This window comes from Syzygium oleosum, unplaced genomic scaffold, assembly GCF_021117445.2.
Source record: "Syzygium oleosum isolate NSW1041296 unplaced genomic scaffold, Sole_v2.1 Sole_v2.01, whole genome shotgun sequence".
In the NCBI taxonomy this organism is placed as follows: Eukaryota; Viridiplantae; Streptophyta; class Magnoliopsida; order Myrtales; family Myrtaceae; genus Syzygium; species Syzygium oleosum.
In genome coordinates, this window is record NW_026607485.1 from 32,860,134 (window position 1) to 32,881,193 (window position 21,060).

The 21,060-nt window shown below is 39.7% G+C and overlaps 1 protein-coding gene across 1 annotated transcript; it reads right to left on the reverse strand.

Moving 5' to 3' along the window:
• Positions 1–6,086: 6,086 nt before the first annotated feature.
• On the reverse strand, positions 6,087–6,901 carry LOC115682571 (probable calcium-binding protein CML41). Its single transcript, XM_030606828.2, has one exon. The coding sequence runs from the start codon at positions 6,740–6,742 to the stop codon at positions 6,155–6,157; it is 588 nt and encodes a 195-aa protein (XP_030462688.1). The 5' UTR covers positions 6,743–6,901; the 3' UTR covers positions 6,087–6,154.
• Between the last annotated feature and the right edge of the window lie 14,159 nt (positions 6,902–21,060).

Sequence of the window (21,060 nt, forward strand, 5' to 3'; positions counted from 1 at the left end):
CATCTTCAGAATCAGCCATTGAACACTGCTGGTTCACCCCCTCACCTACCTTTCATGCGCATATTGAGTTTAAATGAACCGATGTTGTTGATTGCCAACATTCCTTAATGATTTCTTTCGAGTCTGGATGTGAGTTCTAGTTAACATTCTCTCCTCAACCCACTGCACGCTATGTGTTCGACAAAAGTCCTGAACCAAATTCATACATATGTGTCTCCGGTTTTGCACTATTATGAGTATATACAAATATGGGTTGTATGATAGAGAGATTCCTTTAATTGCCGAGTTTGATTTCAGTTATATTTCTTTGTTACGAGACTAAATCTACCCACATTCCTTTTGTTCTTTATTTTTACCCTGTTTTGGCATGCTCCTCGTCAATTATTGTGAATTAACTGATTTAATTGGACTGCCCAAGAATCAGATCGGACCGGTCCGGGCCAGTCCCCGGTTCCAAAAACTGGGAACCGGTCCTTTTGATCCGGTCCGCTCTCGAGGATTGGACTAGATCGAGAACCGATCAACCTTAGTTATTATTTCTTTTATTAGTTATGAGCCGTGTGAAAACGGTTTTGAATGAGAGAAAGAAGTGAGAAATCCTCTTTTCAACTTTAACTCTCCCGCTTCAATCTTTGCTTTTCTTTTTGTTACATTTTTTTAGTTATTAGCAGTGATTGCCTCTGGATTAGTCTCTTTTTAGGTGGGTGAGTCACTTTAACATCTTTTACATACGGAACTTCAATTAACAACAGTGATATAGAAAAAAGAAACCCAATCTAAATCTACTCTCTTTATGTGTGTTACTAGTTAAAGTTGTATGTGAATGATGTTAAACTGCCTCGCCAAAAAAAAAAAAAGAAATAAGAAAACATAAAGATAGATATGTTATGGAAAAGTGGCTATGTGACGAAGAAACATCAATATTGACGAGGCCGATCGGCAAGTCCGTACAGATGCTTCTCGATCTCAAACTCCTTTGAGTAACTTTCTTGCTTCTTCTTGCTTCTTTTTTCCTTTGAAATCAAACTTTTAATACAAAACAAATCAAGAACCAACAAGCGAATAATGAATCAAATTATCCTGTAAAAAACTATATAGCCCTCTTTAACTATCTCTCTTGCCAATGCATATCCTCTCCACTTTTGAGGTCAATAAACTTTTCCATCACCGAATTCTCAAAACCATTTCCGGTCGAAACGCTCACTTTAACTTTCACTTCCACTTTCACTTTCATTTAAGTCACTTCGCTCAATGGCCCACTTGAATTCTGTCAAAACAGTTGCCTCACGATCACCTTAACTGTCATGTCAGACCTTCCACTGAAGGTCAAAGAGAAACTTCACTTCAACTTCCACTTAAAATCTGTATCAACTTTGATCAATGTCAGACGGAGAGAACCGGTGGAAAGAAATCGAAAGTAAAGTTGAGTGACCCAATCTTGAAAAATGTGTGATAGTACCGAGTGATCGTTTTGGGGATCAAAGCTCTAAACCCAAATGAAATGGCCGAGCTATCTTCAAGACACTCTTTGAAGCAAGGTTTTGGGCTAGGCCTTATGGAGCTCTGAGCTTCAAACAAGTCCAAGGACAGTAACAGAGGCCCAAGTAAATCCAGAGTTAGTGAATCTTTCCATGCTCTTGTATTCCTCTCTTGACCGCCTCACATTCTGTCTCCATCTACTTTTCTTCCTTAATAATTCAAGGGCATGAGCGCAGAGATCCGATCATCTCAAGGCTACGGTTCAGACTGAGCCTCGTAACCATTGAGTCCAAGCATGCGTAGATGGCTCTGACCTAGAGCACTTTGGTATGCAGTAGGCAACTTCCGAGTTATAGAGCTGAAATTCACGTTAACCAGCTGCGCCAACCCGAGTGGATTGCCATTCCCTTTTTCTGTACATGGTCTACCACGTTTTCTTGTAAAGGGTCCTGTTTTCCTCAATTATAGGTGGGAGAAAGTTCCCTTCAATCATGCATATGATTGGTTGATTTTAAATACGGTCATCACCAAAATTAATTTAAGTTAAATTGGTATGCGGGTGATGTTCATAACTTGCGACCCACCAGTCTCTGCAACCCACCAGTCTGAGACTTGCTCGAAAATGATTTTTTCAATAAAGTACGGAGGAAAATATTGTCCTCCTCTTAGAATTCTCTACGGTCTTTGGTCTTTGCCGTGTGATTGTATGTTACTCCCAGAATTCAATTCTCTTATTTGGCAAATTACGGCTACGAGCCCTTCTTACCTGGGCTTATTTGTCTTGTTGTATCAGGACTTGTCAAAATTTAAGGTAGATAGGCTATGTGGTCAGATTCAGACTATTGACATTTGAACAAAAATGACGATCTTGATGAAAAACTTTACGCGTACGCGGTGTAGTCGAGGGATTATGTATGAGTGGTTGCGGGTAAATTTCATACATTCGAATGGACTTCACCGATCTCTCTATGGACGTATGTCAGACCGGCCGAAATTATGCGCGTACTATTCTATTTTTGCATTCATCAACCAATCAACGATCGCAAATCATCACTATACGATAACGGTAAATAGTACTGACATGGTCAATTCCGATGAAACTCATGTAGCGCATCCTGAATTAAGACACACTCCTAGTACGAATGTAAAGCTTCACGAACAAATGACTGCTGCATTGTTGGATCGCGATGGAGTCCATCCAGAATGCCTTCCCTTTACGTAGACATATTAAATACACAACATTAATGAGATTTCGTACATCACACTAAACTTCTTATTTATTGAGGAGTACAATTTACAATACGTGTGCAAATGTTCGAGTGCATGTGAGAGAGAATTAGATGCGCTTTTGTCCATAGACGTGTATTAGTAAAGAACTATATGTCATGCATTACATGTTTGCTGCTACGTGCATCTTGTTTACGTGCGCAAAAGAGTCACTTTTTTTGTCTAACCAAAACTTTAATAACATAAATAGTACATGGTTATGTTAACGAGTGCCCCGAGATACTTGTTAAGCATACTTTACTAGGAATTAGTCAAGGGCGCTGATCGTGCAAAACACAAGGACAATCATAATATCGAAAGCTTATAAACCTTTCTTAATTGGTTGCTTCACTAAAGCTCTTCGCACGCTTGTTAGTGTAATCCATTTACAAAAGCTAATAGATATACGCACATACCGAGTAAGTATACAAAGAAGAGAGTTTAGTGGGAGACATCTAGAATACCCACAAAGATTAGGCCATGGCCTCAAAGTGCCCCCACGATAATGGCAGTCAATTTCGGTCGGCTTCTTTTCAGCGTACTGCGTGCCATCCGTTCGATACCTCCGGTGGTATGTCTTCACTTTCTCTGATGAAAGGACCGAGTGTCCGATTTTTTCCTTTATCTATTTGGCAAGAAGAGGGAGAGAAGCTTCCGAGTAAGAGCTCATAAGAGAAAATCCCAACATCTGTGGGTGAAATCACGATCTCAAGGTCATGGTTTTGCCAGAGAAGACCTTGCGGGTATAGATGGCACGAGAGAGAAAACAGCTCCAAGATTGACTTTGACCTTGACTTGACATGTGGTTGACTAATGACTCTCTCCTGCCTTCAGATTGGGGGATGGAGTGACTCGAGAACTCTTTGGTGCCTGCTTACTCGGGCGAGAAGTTCCCGGAAAATGTTTTGCCAAATGGTAGACATTATTAAAGAAGCGCTAAAGTTGGTGTGCCAGGAGAGAGGAAGATCTTGGGATTTATCCCGTTTCGCCATGTGCCAAACGATGATGGAAGAGGTGCTTCGTGGTAATGCCTGAATGGCGGAGAGAGAGAGAGAGAGAGAGGGGGGGAGAGACTTTCGTCGGGGGGCCTGTTCGTGAGAGGGGAGACGAGGGAGAGAATAGAGAAAGAAAGGAGAAGGGCTAAAATGAAACGGGGAAGAAGCGAAAGAAAAAGAAGTAAAATGAGAGGCGGACCGGAGCCGGCCAATGGCATTTTATGACGAGGTGTTAATTTCTCAAGAAAATAAATTTAAGATATAAATGTAGTTTATAACTTTAGAGGATCTCCATCGTTTATCGGATTATTATAACTTTAAAGTTAAAAGGAAAATTTACATTTTAAATTTGTCCGCCTTAAGCGTTGACAACTCGTCACATATGTCGTTAGATGGCTCCGATTTATTTTCGTCTTATCTTTTTGCGCTCGTCCTTTTTTTCTTTTTCTTTTTGTATCTTTTTGTCCTTTCTCCGTTTAATGGTGGAGTTAGGACTTTTTGGTCAATAGGAAAACTGAACTATTATTCAATTTCTAACCGATCGTCAAATTGAGTACTTAGGCTACAACTTCGGCATGTACTTGATTTTGGTCTTTGATTCTTGTTTGGGTCGAGCGTGGGTCATAATTCTTGCACATGACCGAGGTCAATTGGAACTCGATCCATATAAAAACATTCCAAAGGTGACACGGAAATATTTTGTAAATTTAGGGTTATGCACCACAATCGTGACCCAAATGAAATAGAAACAGATGATCGAAAGATTAAAAGAATAATTATAGCATACTCTGGCAATGTAATAAAGAACTTTTATACAAACGGCCTTGTATACACCATTGATTTGACAGAGTGGGTAATTATAATCATTAAATCAAGATTGGCCGGTCATTTATGTAAAATTTTATCTACATTGGCGGTGTATGATCTATTTGCCCATATTAAGATTACTTAAACGATCCGGTCAAAATTCAAATCTGATATGAGTTGGAGAGCATAATTAAACAAAAACGAGAGCCTGTGGATTAAAAACCTAAATATTCATTTTTTTTTTCAATTTAAGCATCTAAACTATTAAATTGGTTGTAATGTGGACCTCTTTTGTTAGAGAAAATGACACAAATGATCCCTAAACTTTGGCCTAATGTGCAATGTCTTACCTTAACCTTTAATTTGTTCAATTTGGTCCTTAAACTTTAGCTTAATGTGCAATGTAATCCTTGAACTTTTAATTTGTTCAATGTGTTTCCTAAACTTTTGGTACATGTTCAATTTAATTTATGAACTACATGAAAATGTTCGATGTTGTCCTTCCATTAATTCAAGTTCAACATTGAATATTTTCATATAGTCCCAGGACTAGGTTGAACATGTATCAAAATTTTAGGGATCCACATTGAACAAATTAAAAGTTTATGGACAACATTGCACATTAGGGAAAATTTGTGTAAGAGCTTTGCTAGCATAACGGTCTTTAGGCCACTGTGAGAATAATGACATGTTGTGAGTCACAAATTCTTGAAAGAATGGACCCCACAATAATTTTTAATTATTTGTTATTTGTTTTTTAAGGTCCAACAGACCGTTAATCTCACAATTGATTAAGGACAATTACATAAATATTTCTCTTTATGTAATTATTCCATTTTGTAACTCGAGCTTTTATAGATATATTATACATAATTTGCTATTCGAAAAATGTAATTGGATCAAAGTCTATGAAATAGTAGGTTCAATTAGCAGATCATGGGCGTGCATAAACAAAACTTTTAACATCATAAATCTTTTTTACAAACATACTCTGGAAAGTTTAGGAACAGTGAAGCTGATACCGCTCCTTCCATACGCAGGTTGATACGGGTAGTATATAATTTATATAGACTTTTTTATTACAAATACAGGTTGTATGTATGTGTAGCTAGCGTCGAGATACATTATTTACTCTCGGTGCTGATATTTCTTTTGGTTTTATTGGCGAATATTAGAACGAACATAAGTAGGAACCAATGATTATATGGGGAATATTGGTTGAGCGGTTGACCTCATAGTACAGATAGTTCAACCAAAAATTAACTTCTTGAAAGCGACAAATGCAAAAAAACACAAACATGGATGTAGAGGTATTACCTTGTAAACTCCCATGCTACATAGTATTTGCAAGCATATATAATATATAAAGACTTTAATATAAAGAACTAAAGCGACCCCATTTAAAAGATTAACACCCACATGACCGATTCGCGCAATGCATTCGACCTAAATTTGACTCCTCGTACTCTTACTTGGACGTGGATCTGTCCAACCCTTTTTTCCATGCATTCCCTTCTCTCTCTTTTTCTCTCTCTTTCCTTTTCTTTTTTGCTTTTGTTTCATTTCAAAGACAAGACCACGCTTCATCATGTTACTTCCCTCCAAAGCTAAGCCATCATCTGGTGGAACTCCTGAAAATCAAGTACTCCATTCCCATCAATGTCGTAAACCCTTATCATGTCCTCGCACTCCTCGTACGACTTCGCGTCCCCTAAGCGACGGAGCATCATCTGCAACCCTTTGGGGGTGATGCTCCCGGACCCCTTCTCGTCCTCGAACATCTCGAAGGCCCGCCTCAGGTCGTCGTCGCCGTCCATCTTCATCAGCTTCAAGAAGTCGCCGAAGTCGATCAAGCAGTCGCCGTCGGTGTCGAGTTCGCCGATGATGGTCTGGGCCTCCTCGTGGGACATGTACTCGCCGACGGACGCAAAGTATGCCCGGAGCTCGAGGGCGGAGATTTTTCCATCCCCGTCGGTGTCAAAGCGGCGGAAGACTTCTTGGAGCTCGTGGTCTCTGTTGGTGGAGGTGGCACGTTTGAGGTTTGGAGCGGGGAGAGTGGAGGTTGGAGAAGAAGGAGTGCTCAAGTTGGAGGACGATGACTTGGAGTGAGAACTCCGTCGTGGGAAGGTTAGCCTGAGGCCCTTGTTGAGCCACTTGAAGGGTTTTGGCGACGGTGCCGATCCGTCGTTAGCCATGACCGAACTGGACCACCGGGAGACTTTTCTTTATCCTTGAAGAAAGAAGAGTCGTGCAGTTGAGAGAGAGAGAGAGAGAGAGAGAGAGAGAGAGGTTGCTTTGGGATGATGGTGAGTGTGGAAAAGGTTTGGCACAAAGCAGGCAAGGTATGGAGTTGCTGTGAAGTTGCAGAGAGAGGGGAAGATAAAGAGTGGGTTTCGCATAAAAAAAATTGATTTTTGGTCGACGAGGAAATTGCATGGCAACTTCGTAAGGGGGTCCCGTGCAAAAAGGAAAATGTCCTCAAAATTCTTTAATAGAAGCAGGTCACCTGGTAGGCTGGTACACTCTTCTTCTTTTTTTAATTTTTAGGTTGATTATTCTCCGGGCATTACATCGTACAAAAAGTTGGAAATACTAAAGCATACACCTTCCGTATTATAAAAGGTTTCAAGAAGCCACCGTATACATCACGATTTAATAATGTGGGTAATTATGACCCTCAAATCAATAGTGGATAAAATCGCTTGTGTGAAATTTTCGTTAAACCAATTGTTCATGCACTATTTTTCTTTTGGGAAAGATATGGATCTATCTCCTTTTGTCGTCTCATTCTTTAGAGAAATTCTTGTCTAGACTTAAATCCATGAATCACATACAATCGTCGCCCTTTAAATTTGCAAAGCCTACAGTTAGCTAAATCCATGAATAACAATCGTTGATATTGCCACCGGCGAACTCGCTGCCGGCGTGTTCGAGCCCGACATCACCCTTGTCAAGCCAACCTGCCAACCATCGTCGTCTCTGCTTTATATTCTCCCCGACATCCCCTACGTCTTATCTGTTTATCTTATCTCTTTTTCCTCTTGCTTCAACAGCCATTCTCAACGGCTCCTCCATGGCCGTCACGATCTCGTCGAGTCTCGGGGTCATGGAGGAGCTGCTACCTCCAAATCTAAAGGGCTAACACCAAAATGGATATGGAGGTCAAGCCTGAAGATCTAGAGGTGTCGGCCTCTAGATGGCTTGGGGAAGCTCGATGAGGCATCAAGCTCCGCAATCGACCACGAGTTCGACATCAGCGTCTGAGCTTGTGGCCATAGTCGTCTTGATTTCCGTGAACTTGTCAGCAATTGAAGGCCCGGAGGCTCGCCACGAAGCACAAATCTAGATGCCTATAAAGCCATCTCACCTAGATTTTACTTATCTATTGTTGAGGTTTACCAACATCCAAATGAATCAATTTCGATATCTCTCCGATATCTCTAATAATCGTATTGAATTGCACTTTCGGCCGTTTTCCAAAGTCTAGCACCTACATACATTCAGCTTCTCAACCACATAACCACATAGCAAATTCCTTTAACTCAAAACCTTCAAATTTCTCTAGCCCAAGTACTATAAATGCATATGGCACAATTCAGACTATTGAAAAGAAGCATCCAATGTCTATATAGTGAAATCTGTCACTGTCTCCCTTTGAAGCTCATATAAGTCATGTGTTTGATTCTTCTCATTATCACTAAGACACCTAGAACAACCTGTATAAATCCATCTTCTGAAATATACTGACACCCGGCTGAATTCAAGGTGCTCATGATAATCAAGTTCTTCTTCAATTGTAAAACATGTCTCACTCTAGTTAATGTCCTCACAATATCGTCATGCATTTTGATTTTAACATTGCCAACACTTACAACATTACACTCAGCATTTTCCCCCAACTGTACTTTACTACTATTAGCGCACTAATAAGTAGTAAACCAGTTCCTCTTTGGTGTAGTGTGAAACAAACAACCATAATGCATAACCTTTTCGTCAAACGACGAATCATCAGTGTCAGACAAGATATAATCATCACCATCCGACACATGATCAACAAATGAAGCAATATGATCAGTAAACTTAACTCTAATTTCCTTACCCTTTTTGTTTTTTGACTTAAGAAAATTCCTTTGAATGCCCCTTCTTGCCATAACTCTAACTAGACAACACCACAAATCTTAGACTAACTACGTCTATTCGAGTTCACATTACTTTTGCTAACGGTGGTACTAATTCTTTATCTACATTCACCTACTAAACCAGTAGGCACGGGTTGATTAGATTCTTTCCTACGAATGTCTTTACTCAAGATCAAATTGCCAACCTCATAAAACGTCAAGCTTGTTGACCAAAGGAATTACTAACAGCAGCAATAGTAGTACTTCTACCGTCAGGGAATGAGGATAATATAATCAAAGTACTTACGTCATCATCAAATCAATTTTAACTAAACTCAATTGACTAAAAACAACATTGAATTCAGTGACATGATCAGCAACATATGCTTCTTCACCCATCTTTAAGTAAAATAGGCGTTGCATTAAGTAGACCTCTTGATCACAAAGGGCTTCTTGCACATATTTGGCAAGGCATTTATTAGTCCCGCAGTGGTCTTCTCTTTTATGACGTTGAACGTGATGTTATGAGCCAACATCAACCGAATAACACTCAACGCTTGTCTATCTAGCGAATCCCAATAAATATTGTTCACTGATTCTGGTTTCTTCCTAGATAGCAGTAAGTGCAAAATCCTCTAGTATGATAATATTCAATATGCATCTTCCAAAAAACAAAATCCATTTTATCATATATGTCTATTTACACTTTTCCTTCTTCTGTCATTATTGATTTGCTTCAAGTCATCCAAGCGTGGCTCTGATACCAATTGTTGCAAAAAACAAGCAATCGAGTAATAAAATAAACAAAATAAGGAAACAAATGGGAAACTAAGGCGTGGATGATAAGCATTCTGTTCTAGAAATCAATTTTTGACCAGAAATAGATTTTTCTAATTCTTTTCCCTAAACGAGTTTCTGAACAAAAATACGCGTTTAATAATAACACAAAATTCCTCCCTCCCAGGCGGTCGGCGTCAGGTGGTGGAGGACAGCGGCGGGAGGTAGACATCGGGCAGCGGTGAACGACAAGAGGTAGCTGGATGGCGGAGGATGGTGGCGGAAGGTAGCCGGCAGTGGGAGGTGGGAGGTGGTGGCGAGCGATGGGCAGCAATGGCGAGCGGTGGGCAGCAATGACGAGCAGCGGGCAGGCGATCGGCTAGTAGCGAGCGCAAGCGACAAAATAAGTTTTTATTTCTCATTTCTGTCTCGAAATAGAAAAGTAGAAAATTTTTACTTTTCATTTCTATTCCAAACCTATTTCTGAAATCAAAATTTGTTTCAGAAATAGAAAAATAAAATTGCGTTACCAAACGGATTTTTGTTCAAACATGTTCCCCAAAACAGAAAAACATAAAAATAGAGAAACATAATGGTTATTATGCGAGCCTTAAATTTACGTACTTCGGTCGGTGGGACCTACTCCATAAGGAGAGCATCATATGATTGTACTATCGGTTATATGATACAATAGAGATTACAACCACACTCGAGTTGCTGAAACATTCTTAGTGTTTCCCAGTCCGTAATTACATCTAACAACTCACACATTATTTATCCCTCATAATTACTCGTGAAACATTTTTTCAATTTCACAAAGGAATTATACAAAATCTTTGCATAATTGATTGGCTTCAAAATTTGGATTATAGTCATGAGCACGCGGCACAAATGATTATCACCGGCAAAAGCTCCTCTTTGATTGCTTTAGAGTGTAATTCACGAAAAACCTACCTCTTGGATACAATTCACGGAGAAGACCTATTTCTTATATATAAACAAGAATTGAATCCAAAATAGGAAATCCACTCGATCTTGAAACTCAACTCCAAATAAAAAACCAACTTGGATTGGGTTTCTCATGATCTCAAACTTGAGGCATAGTCTCAACAGTTTCACGGGTCAACTTCACTTAAGCTAGCTGTCCTAAAGCCCACAAAATACTGTCATATTCCAGCTTAATTGAACTTCGATATGTGAGTGCCGGTTGAATTTAAAAATGACAACTTGAAGACAAGTTAATAATGAAGTTCTGGATCTCAAAAACTGCAAATGCTATATATATATATACCTGACAAACACCTTAAATAAATGCTAGTTTAACTTTTTCTTTTTGTCATTTCTTTATCATGATATTTGAGATAGGTTCAATTTATTCATGTTCCTTTTTATATATAAGGTTTCGGTGTAAGTGCATTATCAATCTTACTTCTTTATCTTTCTATTCCATTGGCGTTTTCCTCTTCATCTTACAGGTCACACGAGGTTCATAATCCCCATCGCTTAATGGTGTTTTCCAACTCTTTTGAGCCACATTTTCCTCCTTCTTTAGTTCTCCAACCAGCATTTTGATTGGTCGATTATAAACAGACATCACTCACATTTTTTTAAGTTAAGTTTGCATGTCGTGATGCCATGTTTGACCAACCATATAGATGGCTAGTTGGGGGAAACCAAAAATGGAGAAAAAAATTGTCATTCTTCCGTGTTGCTGTTGAATTATCGTGATTTTTTTTTGTAAAATATAGCGAAGATTGGATCGATTAGAATTTTCTAATTGACTCGACGGCGATCCATAGTAAATAAAACAAAAAACCCAAAAGCGGACATAACGCTTCCTCGGAATATTCTTAACCTCAAAATGTAGTTGAGTGGTAGATTGGAATTATATTGTCCCAAGTAGCCATCAAGTTGACCTTGCGAGAAACTTCCCGGAAACTTCCATCCTCCACGGGTCTTAAATTATTGCATGTACACTCCAGTCTCAATCTTAAATTATTGTATAATTGTCCAAGCCTCTCGTACTTTGGTGATTTTACCTAGTTTTACTCCTACATTTTCGGTTCTGTAAAAAAATAATGTAAGATGAGTTCACCCCTTCAGATAATCTGACTTAGTATGGCCAAGCCCGCTCAATAATCTATCTTCAGTGAAGTCCCCCATGTGGAACATGCCAGACCCCTCTAGTTTGTTTTTCATCAGGTCGTTCCAGATATTCATCATTTGCAAGGTCTGTCCGGACATCAACAGATTCCACGTCCATTAGGCTGTTCTCCTTCTGTAGAGCGTAGAGGTTCTTCGATGACACAGATGTCCTGTTGTTAACATCGTCTGCTTTTGATAGATTATTTCATTCGCACGCTCGGATGCACATGTTAGTCCAGCTGGAATGTTTTGTCATCCTCAAAACATCACAGGGAGTTTTCCGAAAACGTTCTTTTCCTTGCTCTTGGCAATCGCCACCGTAAATGCATATCGAATGTACTTTACGAATTTGTTTCTTGAAGGATAACTTATTGCGCTTCTTCAACAACAAAAAAACCCAACTTGCTACAGATTCACCATCACTTGCACTGGTTATTATTTTGCTGACATGGGGGAAAGTCTTTCAAGTAATCAAGAACTCTCCCAATGGCTTGCCAGTACTTCGTACCATTCTTATTGGGGTACCCATGAAAGTTCGTATACCCCAAAATTACATGTAGCCTTGTCGGTACAATCCACGACACACAACCTCATCATCTTGGCGTTTCTTCCTTGATACTTCCACCATTTCACAATCGTTTCCGTGTTGAACTTGGAGGCGGCGGCGATTTTGAGTCAAGCACGTAGAAAATCTCCCAAAGTCGATCTTCAATCCTCTTGCATAGTATAATACCTTCGAATTGTTCGAGAAAATGGCGTGCAAGTGGAAACGGAAATAGGCTATGAGGCATGTATGGATAATTTTCTTAAGGTTTCTTGCGAACAATGCGTGAAAAGTTCGATAACTAATATGCATATTCTAAGATAGGGATTCTATTATTCTTATCGGTCAAGTTTTGCGTCCTTACAATATATGATTTGTTCAGATGTAATCAACGTAATCGTCGTGTGAAAAGATGATGATTCGCAAGTCACAATTTTTCGCTAAACAGCCATTGATGATTAATGTCAAGCCGTACTCTTTCCATACATAACAAAAGTCGTCGATGATCGACTAATATTATCACTTTAACATCCCGAATAACTTTTTTTCCAATTGATATCCTCACAATACGAGGATTTTATTCCAACACAATCATATGTGGCGACAAAGAAAGCTTTCTCCATTCATGAATGGCAGCGAAAAGGGTTGACGTCCAATCAAATCGTTGAAGGATCTGGTCTATGACACCGCAGCAAAACCCTTCATCGATCCGACTACCACAGAATTAAAGTATCGAAGCTTTTGAGAAATGGGTCAGAAAAAGGCTTCTTCCATGATAGGGTTCGTTACGCATTCTTGTCGAGTGGAAGTGAATCCTTTTGCCTAACGCGGAGTCGCTTTTCCACTACTTTCTGCCAAAGCAATTGCGTATTCCTTACGCTCGTTATGTTTGGCTTTTACCGGCTTGAGGTTTAACCTTAAGGAAAGATTTGAAGGACAGGCCTTTGACGATCTCTTTCAGTTAAACGCCGGGATTTCTAAGTATGAACACTTGTTGAAGGAGAAAGATAAGAAGCCGAATAAGGACAATCGACAGGCAGTTGCATTTGCTGAAAGTACCGAACATGGTGGGATAGCTGAAGAGGAGAATGAGATAGCCGTAGCAACTATGGTACTTGATAAACCGTATGTGTGCCCAGCACTTAAACCGGCCAGGGTGAGGGATATATCCAAGTTCAAGGCTAAGGAGACAAATAACTATTCCTTTGATATCTACAAGTTAGATGAAATATTTGACATGCTGCTGAAAGATGGAATGATCAAATTATCTGAAGGACAAGTAATCCCGTCAAATGAGGAAATAGCATATAAGAAATATTGCAAATGGCATCACTCTACAACTCATGATATGGTAAATTGCATTGTATTTAGAAAGACAATCCAAGAGGCAATTCGCCAAGACAAGATTAAATTTGCCGAAGATAAAGGCAAGGCCCTAATGGAAGTAGATACAGATCCTTTCCCGAAAATGATCAGCATGGTTAATATACGAGAGACGACAGATGATGACAACAAACAACTTTGTACTCGTTGTCACCAGGAGCTGACTCGGCAAGATCGGGAGTTTCCCAGGTTCCAATACATGAGGGGAACGAGAGGGAGATACAGATCGGGATCATTCGTCCGCAGGATAAGCAGACCACAGGTAAAATCTGAGATTGTAGCCACCGAAAACTCTTCAGTACAAGTAAGGGAGGAGGAAATTTACCCAAGACAGACAGCACAGGTGCTTGAAAGAAAAGATGTTGGTCATAGGTATGAGAGGAAGGAATACCACCATGATTCATCTTAACTAGCCCCCCAATTCAGGAGTCGGTTACGCAAGTTCATGAAGAAAACGAAACATTACCGAAGCCTGCAAAGAAAAAGAGTTTATGGCAGCGATATAAGGAAGGTGACCCTAAAGTCGGATTGCTTGGAGAACCTAGTAGGAAGTTTGACTATGTGGTCTATTATGGAAATACGGATGATTATCCACCTCCATCATTACCAGTTGAGCCAACTGGCTGGGAGAGACGAGTTTGATGATCCGCCGCCATTAATGTCTCAGGAAATTCACAGAAGAAAAACAGTTAAAGTGCCGTATGACCCTCCCGAAGGAAAATGGTCAACAATTAAGTCGCCGGGACAGGCATCTTATAGAACCATCAAGAGGCGTTTCTAGCGAATGAGAAACAGACAAAGGAATTTTGAGGGTGTCTAAGCTAAAGGTATAGTAAGGCAAAATTTACCTTTCACATCTGTCAGTAGGAAAGGTAATTGGGTATGGAAAAGAAATCCCAATGAAAAAGATTGGGTTAAACCAGAACCAGGTGATTCGGGAAGTAGTTCTCACCTTGAAATGAAAAGGGAGAAGGGAGTTGCTCAGGTTCCACAGACAATTAATTTTGGGCAGATTACTGTAGCTCTCAACCCAAAACAACAAAGAAAGGTGGAACAAAAGGACTTGGATCCTAAATTGTCACAAGAAGATGGCAGAAGTTACCGAACTGGCTATTCCAAGATATCGAAGAAACATGGTTTTCCAATACGGATAAATATGGTCCATGCTAAACTTCCAGTGAAGTATGAAACTAATTTGACAGTGGAAGAAGACATCGAATACATTTCGGAAAAAGAGACAGCCATGGCAGAATTTCAGTTCCCCAAGGAAGCCATCAAGTTTGATAAGGTACCTTCTGAAAAAGCAAAACATTTAAGGTCCTTGATTGTGTCAGGCAGGGTCAATGGTAGGTCTGTCGGTAAAATCTTCGTAGATGCTGGAGCTACTTTGAACCTCATATCTTACAAATACTTCAAGAAATTAGGGAAAGATGACAATGACATTATCCCATCCAATGTTCAGTTATCTAATTTTCTTGGGGAAGTTACCGAAGTCAAGGGGGCAATAGTGCTTGATTTAACTATAGGATCCAAGTCGTCTAAAACGACTTTCTTTGTAATAGAATCTGATGGTTCATATAATCTGTTGCTTGGAAGAGACTGGATACACTCTAATCAGTGTGTACCATCAACTTTGCATCAAATATTGGCATTTTGGAATGGCGAGAAAGTGGAATATGTTGAGGCAGATTCGGGATATGCTTCAATCGGATGGACTGACATTTATCAAGAACATCAAGATTGTTCACATGAGGGTTATGCTGTTGAATTACCAAAGATAGATCCATAGTCCCTTACTTATTGCCGCTTCGGGGATATGAAAGCTGAATGGATCTCCAAGTCAAGCTTGGCATTAGAAGAATTACACATTCTTTATGGAAAACGAGTTTGTATTGCAAGAAGTTTGTGAAAGGTACTTCACATATTTGGCGGAAATGGCAAAACAAAATGTTGAAGCTTAAGATTGTATAGATGATTGGGAAGAGTTGTTAGTCAAAGAAGACAGAACAATGGAGGCTCAAGATCCATTATTAGAGGTTGATATAGAAGAGCCTGGTTGTTTCCGTCCAGTGTATGTAAGTACGTTTTTGCAAGGGGGCATGAAAGACAAGTTGGTTAACCTGATCAAAAAGTACAAAGATTGCTTTGCATGGGACTATCATGAAATGCCTGGTTTGTCAAGAGATATTGTAGAACATCGCCTTCCAATCAAGATGGGATTTCATCCGCATAAGCAGTTAGCAAGAAGATTTGCTCCTGATGTAGTTGGTAAAGTCAAAGAGGAAATAGAAAGGCTGCTGAAGGCAAAATTTAGTGAAATAGCCAGGTACGTAGAATGGCTTTCAAATATTGTCCCTGTAAAAAAGAAGAATGGAAAGCTGAGAGTTTGTATTGATTTTCGGGATCTAAATAATGCCACTCCAAAGGATGAATACCAAATGCCTATGGCAGATATGTTAGTAGACTCAACGTCGGGAAATGAGATGTTATCCTTGATAGATGGTCATTCGGGTTATAACCAGATTTTTATTGCTAAGGAAGACGTCCTGAAGACAGCATTTAGATGTCCTGGTGCGATCGGGACTTTTCAGTGGGTAGTTATGCCTTTCGGATTGAATAATGCAGGAGCCACATACCAACGGGCAATGAATTTTATTTTTCATGACATGATCGGTAAATTCTTAGAAGTCTATTTTGATGATTTGGTGGTGAAATCAGCCCAAGAAGATCATCTAGATTATCTCGAGCAGGCATTTATTAGGATGAGGAAGTATAAATTGAAGATGAACCCAACTAAGTGCGCCTTTGGAGTACGAGCAGGAAATTTCTTGGAGTTCTTAGTCAATCAGAGGGGAATTGAAATTGACAAGAACAAAGCAAGGGCTATCATGGAGCTTTCTCTTCCTACGTCAAAGAAACAATTGCAGATGGTGATTGGAAAAATAAACTTTCTTAGAAGATTCATTGCCAATCTGTCTGATAAAATGGAGCCGATGACACAGCTTCTACATCTTAAAAATCAAGATGAATTTATACGGGGAGAGAAATAACAAAAGGCATTTGATCTGATCAAAGCTTACCTAATGAATCCTCCTGTATTAATGCCGCCGAAAGCAGGCAAACCACTGAAATTGTACTTATCGGCAACCGATATAACTATCGGGAGTATGTTGGCACAAGAGAATGAGAATGGAAAAGAACAAGCGGTATATTATTTGAGCGAGGTATTAACTGATGTTGAAAAAAGATATACCGCAATTGAAAAATTATGTCTATCTTTATACTTTGCTTGTATGAAGTTAAGATATTATTTGTTGCCAACTACAGTGCATGTGATCGGTAAGACTGATATAATAAAATACATGCTATCCCGACCTGTTGTAAAAGGGCGTATAGCCAAATGGGCATTTATCTTGTCTGAGTTTGATTTGATATATGTGCCGATCAAAGCAGTAAAAGGTCAAGCCATTGTTGATTTTCTTACCGAATACCCATGTTTACAAATGGAAGAAAATGAGCAAAACCTCAGTCAAGTGCTACCATGGACTATGTATTTTGATGGATCGTGTGCTAAGAATATGGCTGGAGCTGGATTGATAATAATCTCTCCCGATGGGGAATTTACAAGGTGCGTTTGTAAGCTAGATTTTGAATGTTCAAATAATCAGGCTGAATATGAAGCGCTAATTATCGGGTTGGGAATATTGATTGAGCTGAAAGTACAGTTTATTAAAGTATTTGATGATTCACAATTAGTGGTGAAACAGTTAAAGGGAGAATATCAATGCTCGAATGAAAATCTGATTGGTTATTACTATCTGGCCAAGAAGCAATTAGAGCAATTCAGAGAGTATGACATAATTCATGTGAAAAGAGATACAAATTTCAAGGCTAACAAGTTGGCTCAAGTAGCTTCTGGGTACCGAATATCAAACGAATTGGCAGACATCACAACTACTATAACGCTGTCGGTACCTTCTATTGAGCAAAGAAAGATACCGATAGCAGTTAGCAAAGTAGTTCGAGAGGATTGGAGTCAAACCATCATCGAATATTTGAAGAATCCAAATTCAAGAGATCGAAAGCTGAGGATGCAGGCCCAGAAATATGTTATATTAGGAGAAGAATTATACCGAAATTCCTCAGATGGATTGCTTTTACGCTGTCTTGATGAAGATAATGCGAAATTGGTTATGGTAGAGGCACATGAAGGTATATATGGAGCCCATCAAGCAGGAATCAAGATGAGATGGCTGTTAAAAAGATATGGATATTTTTGGCCAGTAATGATGCAGGATTGTATCAACTATGCCAAAGCATGCCTTTCGTGTCAAAAGCATGGACCGTTGCAGCATGTACCTGCTATGGAGCTCCATTCTATCATAAAGCCATGGCCATTTAGGGGATGGGCAATGGACATAATAGGTAAGATCTATCCACCCTATTCTCATAAGCATAGTTACATTTTATTGGCTACGAATTACTTTACAAAGTGGGTGGAAGCCATTTCATATAAGAGTATTACACAGAAGACTGTGGTTAAGTTTATTGAAGAAAATATAATTCATCGGTCGATTACTGCGGACCAAGGAACAGTATTCACTGGAAGTAAAGTAATAGAATTTGCACGATCAAGAGGAATCAAAATGGTCTATTCCACACCATATTATCCCCAGGCAAATGGACAAGCTGAAGCAACTAATAAGGTTGTTATTGGACTGATCAAGAAGCATCTAGAAGAAAATCCAAGAGAATTGGATGTTTTATTGTCAATGGTGTTGTGGGCATACCGAACATCACGAAGATCGAGCACAGGTGTCAGTCCTTATATGCTTACATATGGACAAGAAGAAGTTTTACCGATGGAGATAACAATACAATCTTTAAGAGTCCAATTGCAGAGTAAAATGTTGTCCGAAGATTATAGAGATTGGATGCACATAAATTTGGATGAGCTAGATGAGGTTCGTGCGGCTTCTTTGGATCAGTTGATTGCACAAAAGAGAAGAGTGGCCAGAGCTTTTAATAAAAGAGTTAAAGCCAAACAGTTTATTGTGGGAGATTTAGTGTGGAGAGCAATTTTGCCATTTAACCTCCAAAACAGGGAATTCGGTAAATGGTCATCAAATTGGGAAGGCCTATATTTAGTTACCGAAGTGCTTAGTGCGAATGCATACCGATTGATGGATGTCAATGGAAAAGAATTATCACGTTCTATAAATGGGAAATTTTTGAAGAAATATCATCCATCAATCTGGGAAACACAAGGAAATTAATCTATTCATTCGAAATGAAAGTACATTCTAATCTTGGTGACAAAGATCCGCAAGTCATTAACAAGTTTGAGATTTTGGACTACATAATGAGAATGCAAGACAAGATCCTGATGGAGTTTAGATTGTTGTCCCTCGAGATATTCCAGGTGACGAGAATGAAAGCGGACGATTTCAAACTTCTCCCAAGCCTCTTGAAGCAATTGCCTGTACTTGTTTGAAGAAACTTCAACCATAGACTTAACACGGGAAATTTCATCTCTGAGTATCCTCCGCTCCACGCGATGATGATTGGAAAGGAAATTGAGAAGTTGACGTGTCATCTCAACGTCATCTCTAGCTTGAGTACAGGAGTCTTGAGCTTGAGCATATTTCTCTTTGGAATTTTGTAATCGGGAAGATTCTTCCTCAATTTGAAGATGAAGGGCGTCAGCTTCCACAATAATAGGCTCCAAATTCCAAATTTCCCTCGCATTATGTTCGAATTCATCAAAACTAGCAGGGAATAAAGAGCATAACTCCCAAACCAGATCCAAGAAGCCAGAATCTGCAGACAGAAACACTTTGGATTTGAAGAAATTAGCCAAATCGGTAACTTCTACCTTATGCTTGTGAGTCAATAATAAAGCATGATGTCCTTGGTACAGCTAGGGGTGAGCGGTTCCCGGTCCGGTCCGGTTCCAAGGTGGAACCGGGAACCGGACCGAGAGAACCGGTTCCCAATTTTGGGAACCGCAGACCGGACCGGTTGGTTCTAGGACCGGGAACCGGACAGGACTGTCGGTCCGGTCCGGTTCCGGTCTGGTCCAATGGAACCGGTTACTTAGAGTTTAGGGTTTTTTTTTGTCAAACACTTAAGGTTTGGTTCACATTTTACTAATTTTTGTCAATAAATTTATGTTAATGAAGTTCACTTAGGGTTTAATTCACATTTTACTATTTTTTATCAATGAATTTATGATAATGAAGTTCACTTAGAGTTTAGTTCATATTTTATTAATTTTTTTTTAAAAAAATAACAAAAATATATATTAAATAGTCGGTCCGGTCCGGTCGATCCGGTCCGGTCCGGTTCCCCCTTGGAACCGGGAACCGGATCGCCCGGAAACCGGTTCCGCTTTTAAGAACTGGAAACCGGACCGATAGTCCCGAGAACCGGACCAAACTCGTCAGTCCGGTCCGGTCCCGGTTTGGGCGGTCCAAGTTGCTCACCCCTAAGGACAGCAATTCGTGCAGTCGCCTCCATAAGGATCGATCACCTAAAGATGGTCGAATAAATAAGTTGTCTATGTTAAATAGTTGTCAAAGCCCAAATTTGGTAATGTTCAATGGAAAATTTACCTTCATGGGAAGTGCGACATCTTTGTGATCGTGACCAAAGAAGCAACTGAGATGAAGAACCATGTGAAGACATCATCAACAGAGCTGTAAGTTCCCAGGAAAGATTTGGTAAGTTTGGGCAGTTATAAAGGTAAAGGATATGGAGCAGATCGTGGGTAGTAATGCGCCGGAGTTCTTGGGGAACTGAGATAGAGGCAGAACGTGGTGTATGCGTATGGACAAACAGTTATTAATTCGGTAATCAGTAATTTCAGAGAGGATAAGTGAAAAGGAAGGTTATTATTCGACCTTTGAATTACGAAAGTTGCAATGGAGCAATTTTCTTTGAGTTGGTTTAAATGTCAAAGGAGCCAAATGGAGATTAAGTTTAACCTTTGGTTAAGAAGGTTAAATTATTGATGTGAACAAAGTACAGCGTCGGGAGTTTGTATCATCGGGATATTAAGTAAATGTAAAGGAGATCAAAATCCAGCAAGCAAGATTTTTAATTTATTTCCATTTGGCCAATAGAGCTTTGGCCTCGATTACAAAATCTCTCAATTCAGTCTCAATCCTATGGTTTTCATCCATAATCTCAGCTCTCTTCTTTTCATGGACTCTGACCATTCCAATAGTAGCATCAAATTCTTTCTCCAACTCCCGACACTGCTTCATTTTGCGCCTGAGTGTAGGACAGAAAGTCGAAACTGTGAGCTTTTGTTCTTCTAATTGAGCATTCACCATCCTCAGCTCTGCCTCAAGCTCTTCTTTCCTGGCTTCCAAGCGTTGAAGTTTGCTCTCTTCAACTTTGAAATTGTTGTAGAAAAGACGAGCATCTTCACGCTTACGGGCCAGTTCATCTTGGATTGCCAGTCCTCGATTTTCCCCAAAGAGAAGGCGAGGGAGTTGATCAAGGTTGACTCTTATTGTGCTCACAGCATCCACAAAGCCAA

Excerpts from the sequence above, each read along its gene's own strand:
- LOC115682571 (XM_030606828.2), bottom strand. The coding sequence starts at position 6,742 with ATGGCTAACGACGGATCGGCACCGTCGCCAAAACCCTTCAAGTGGCTC.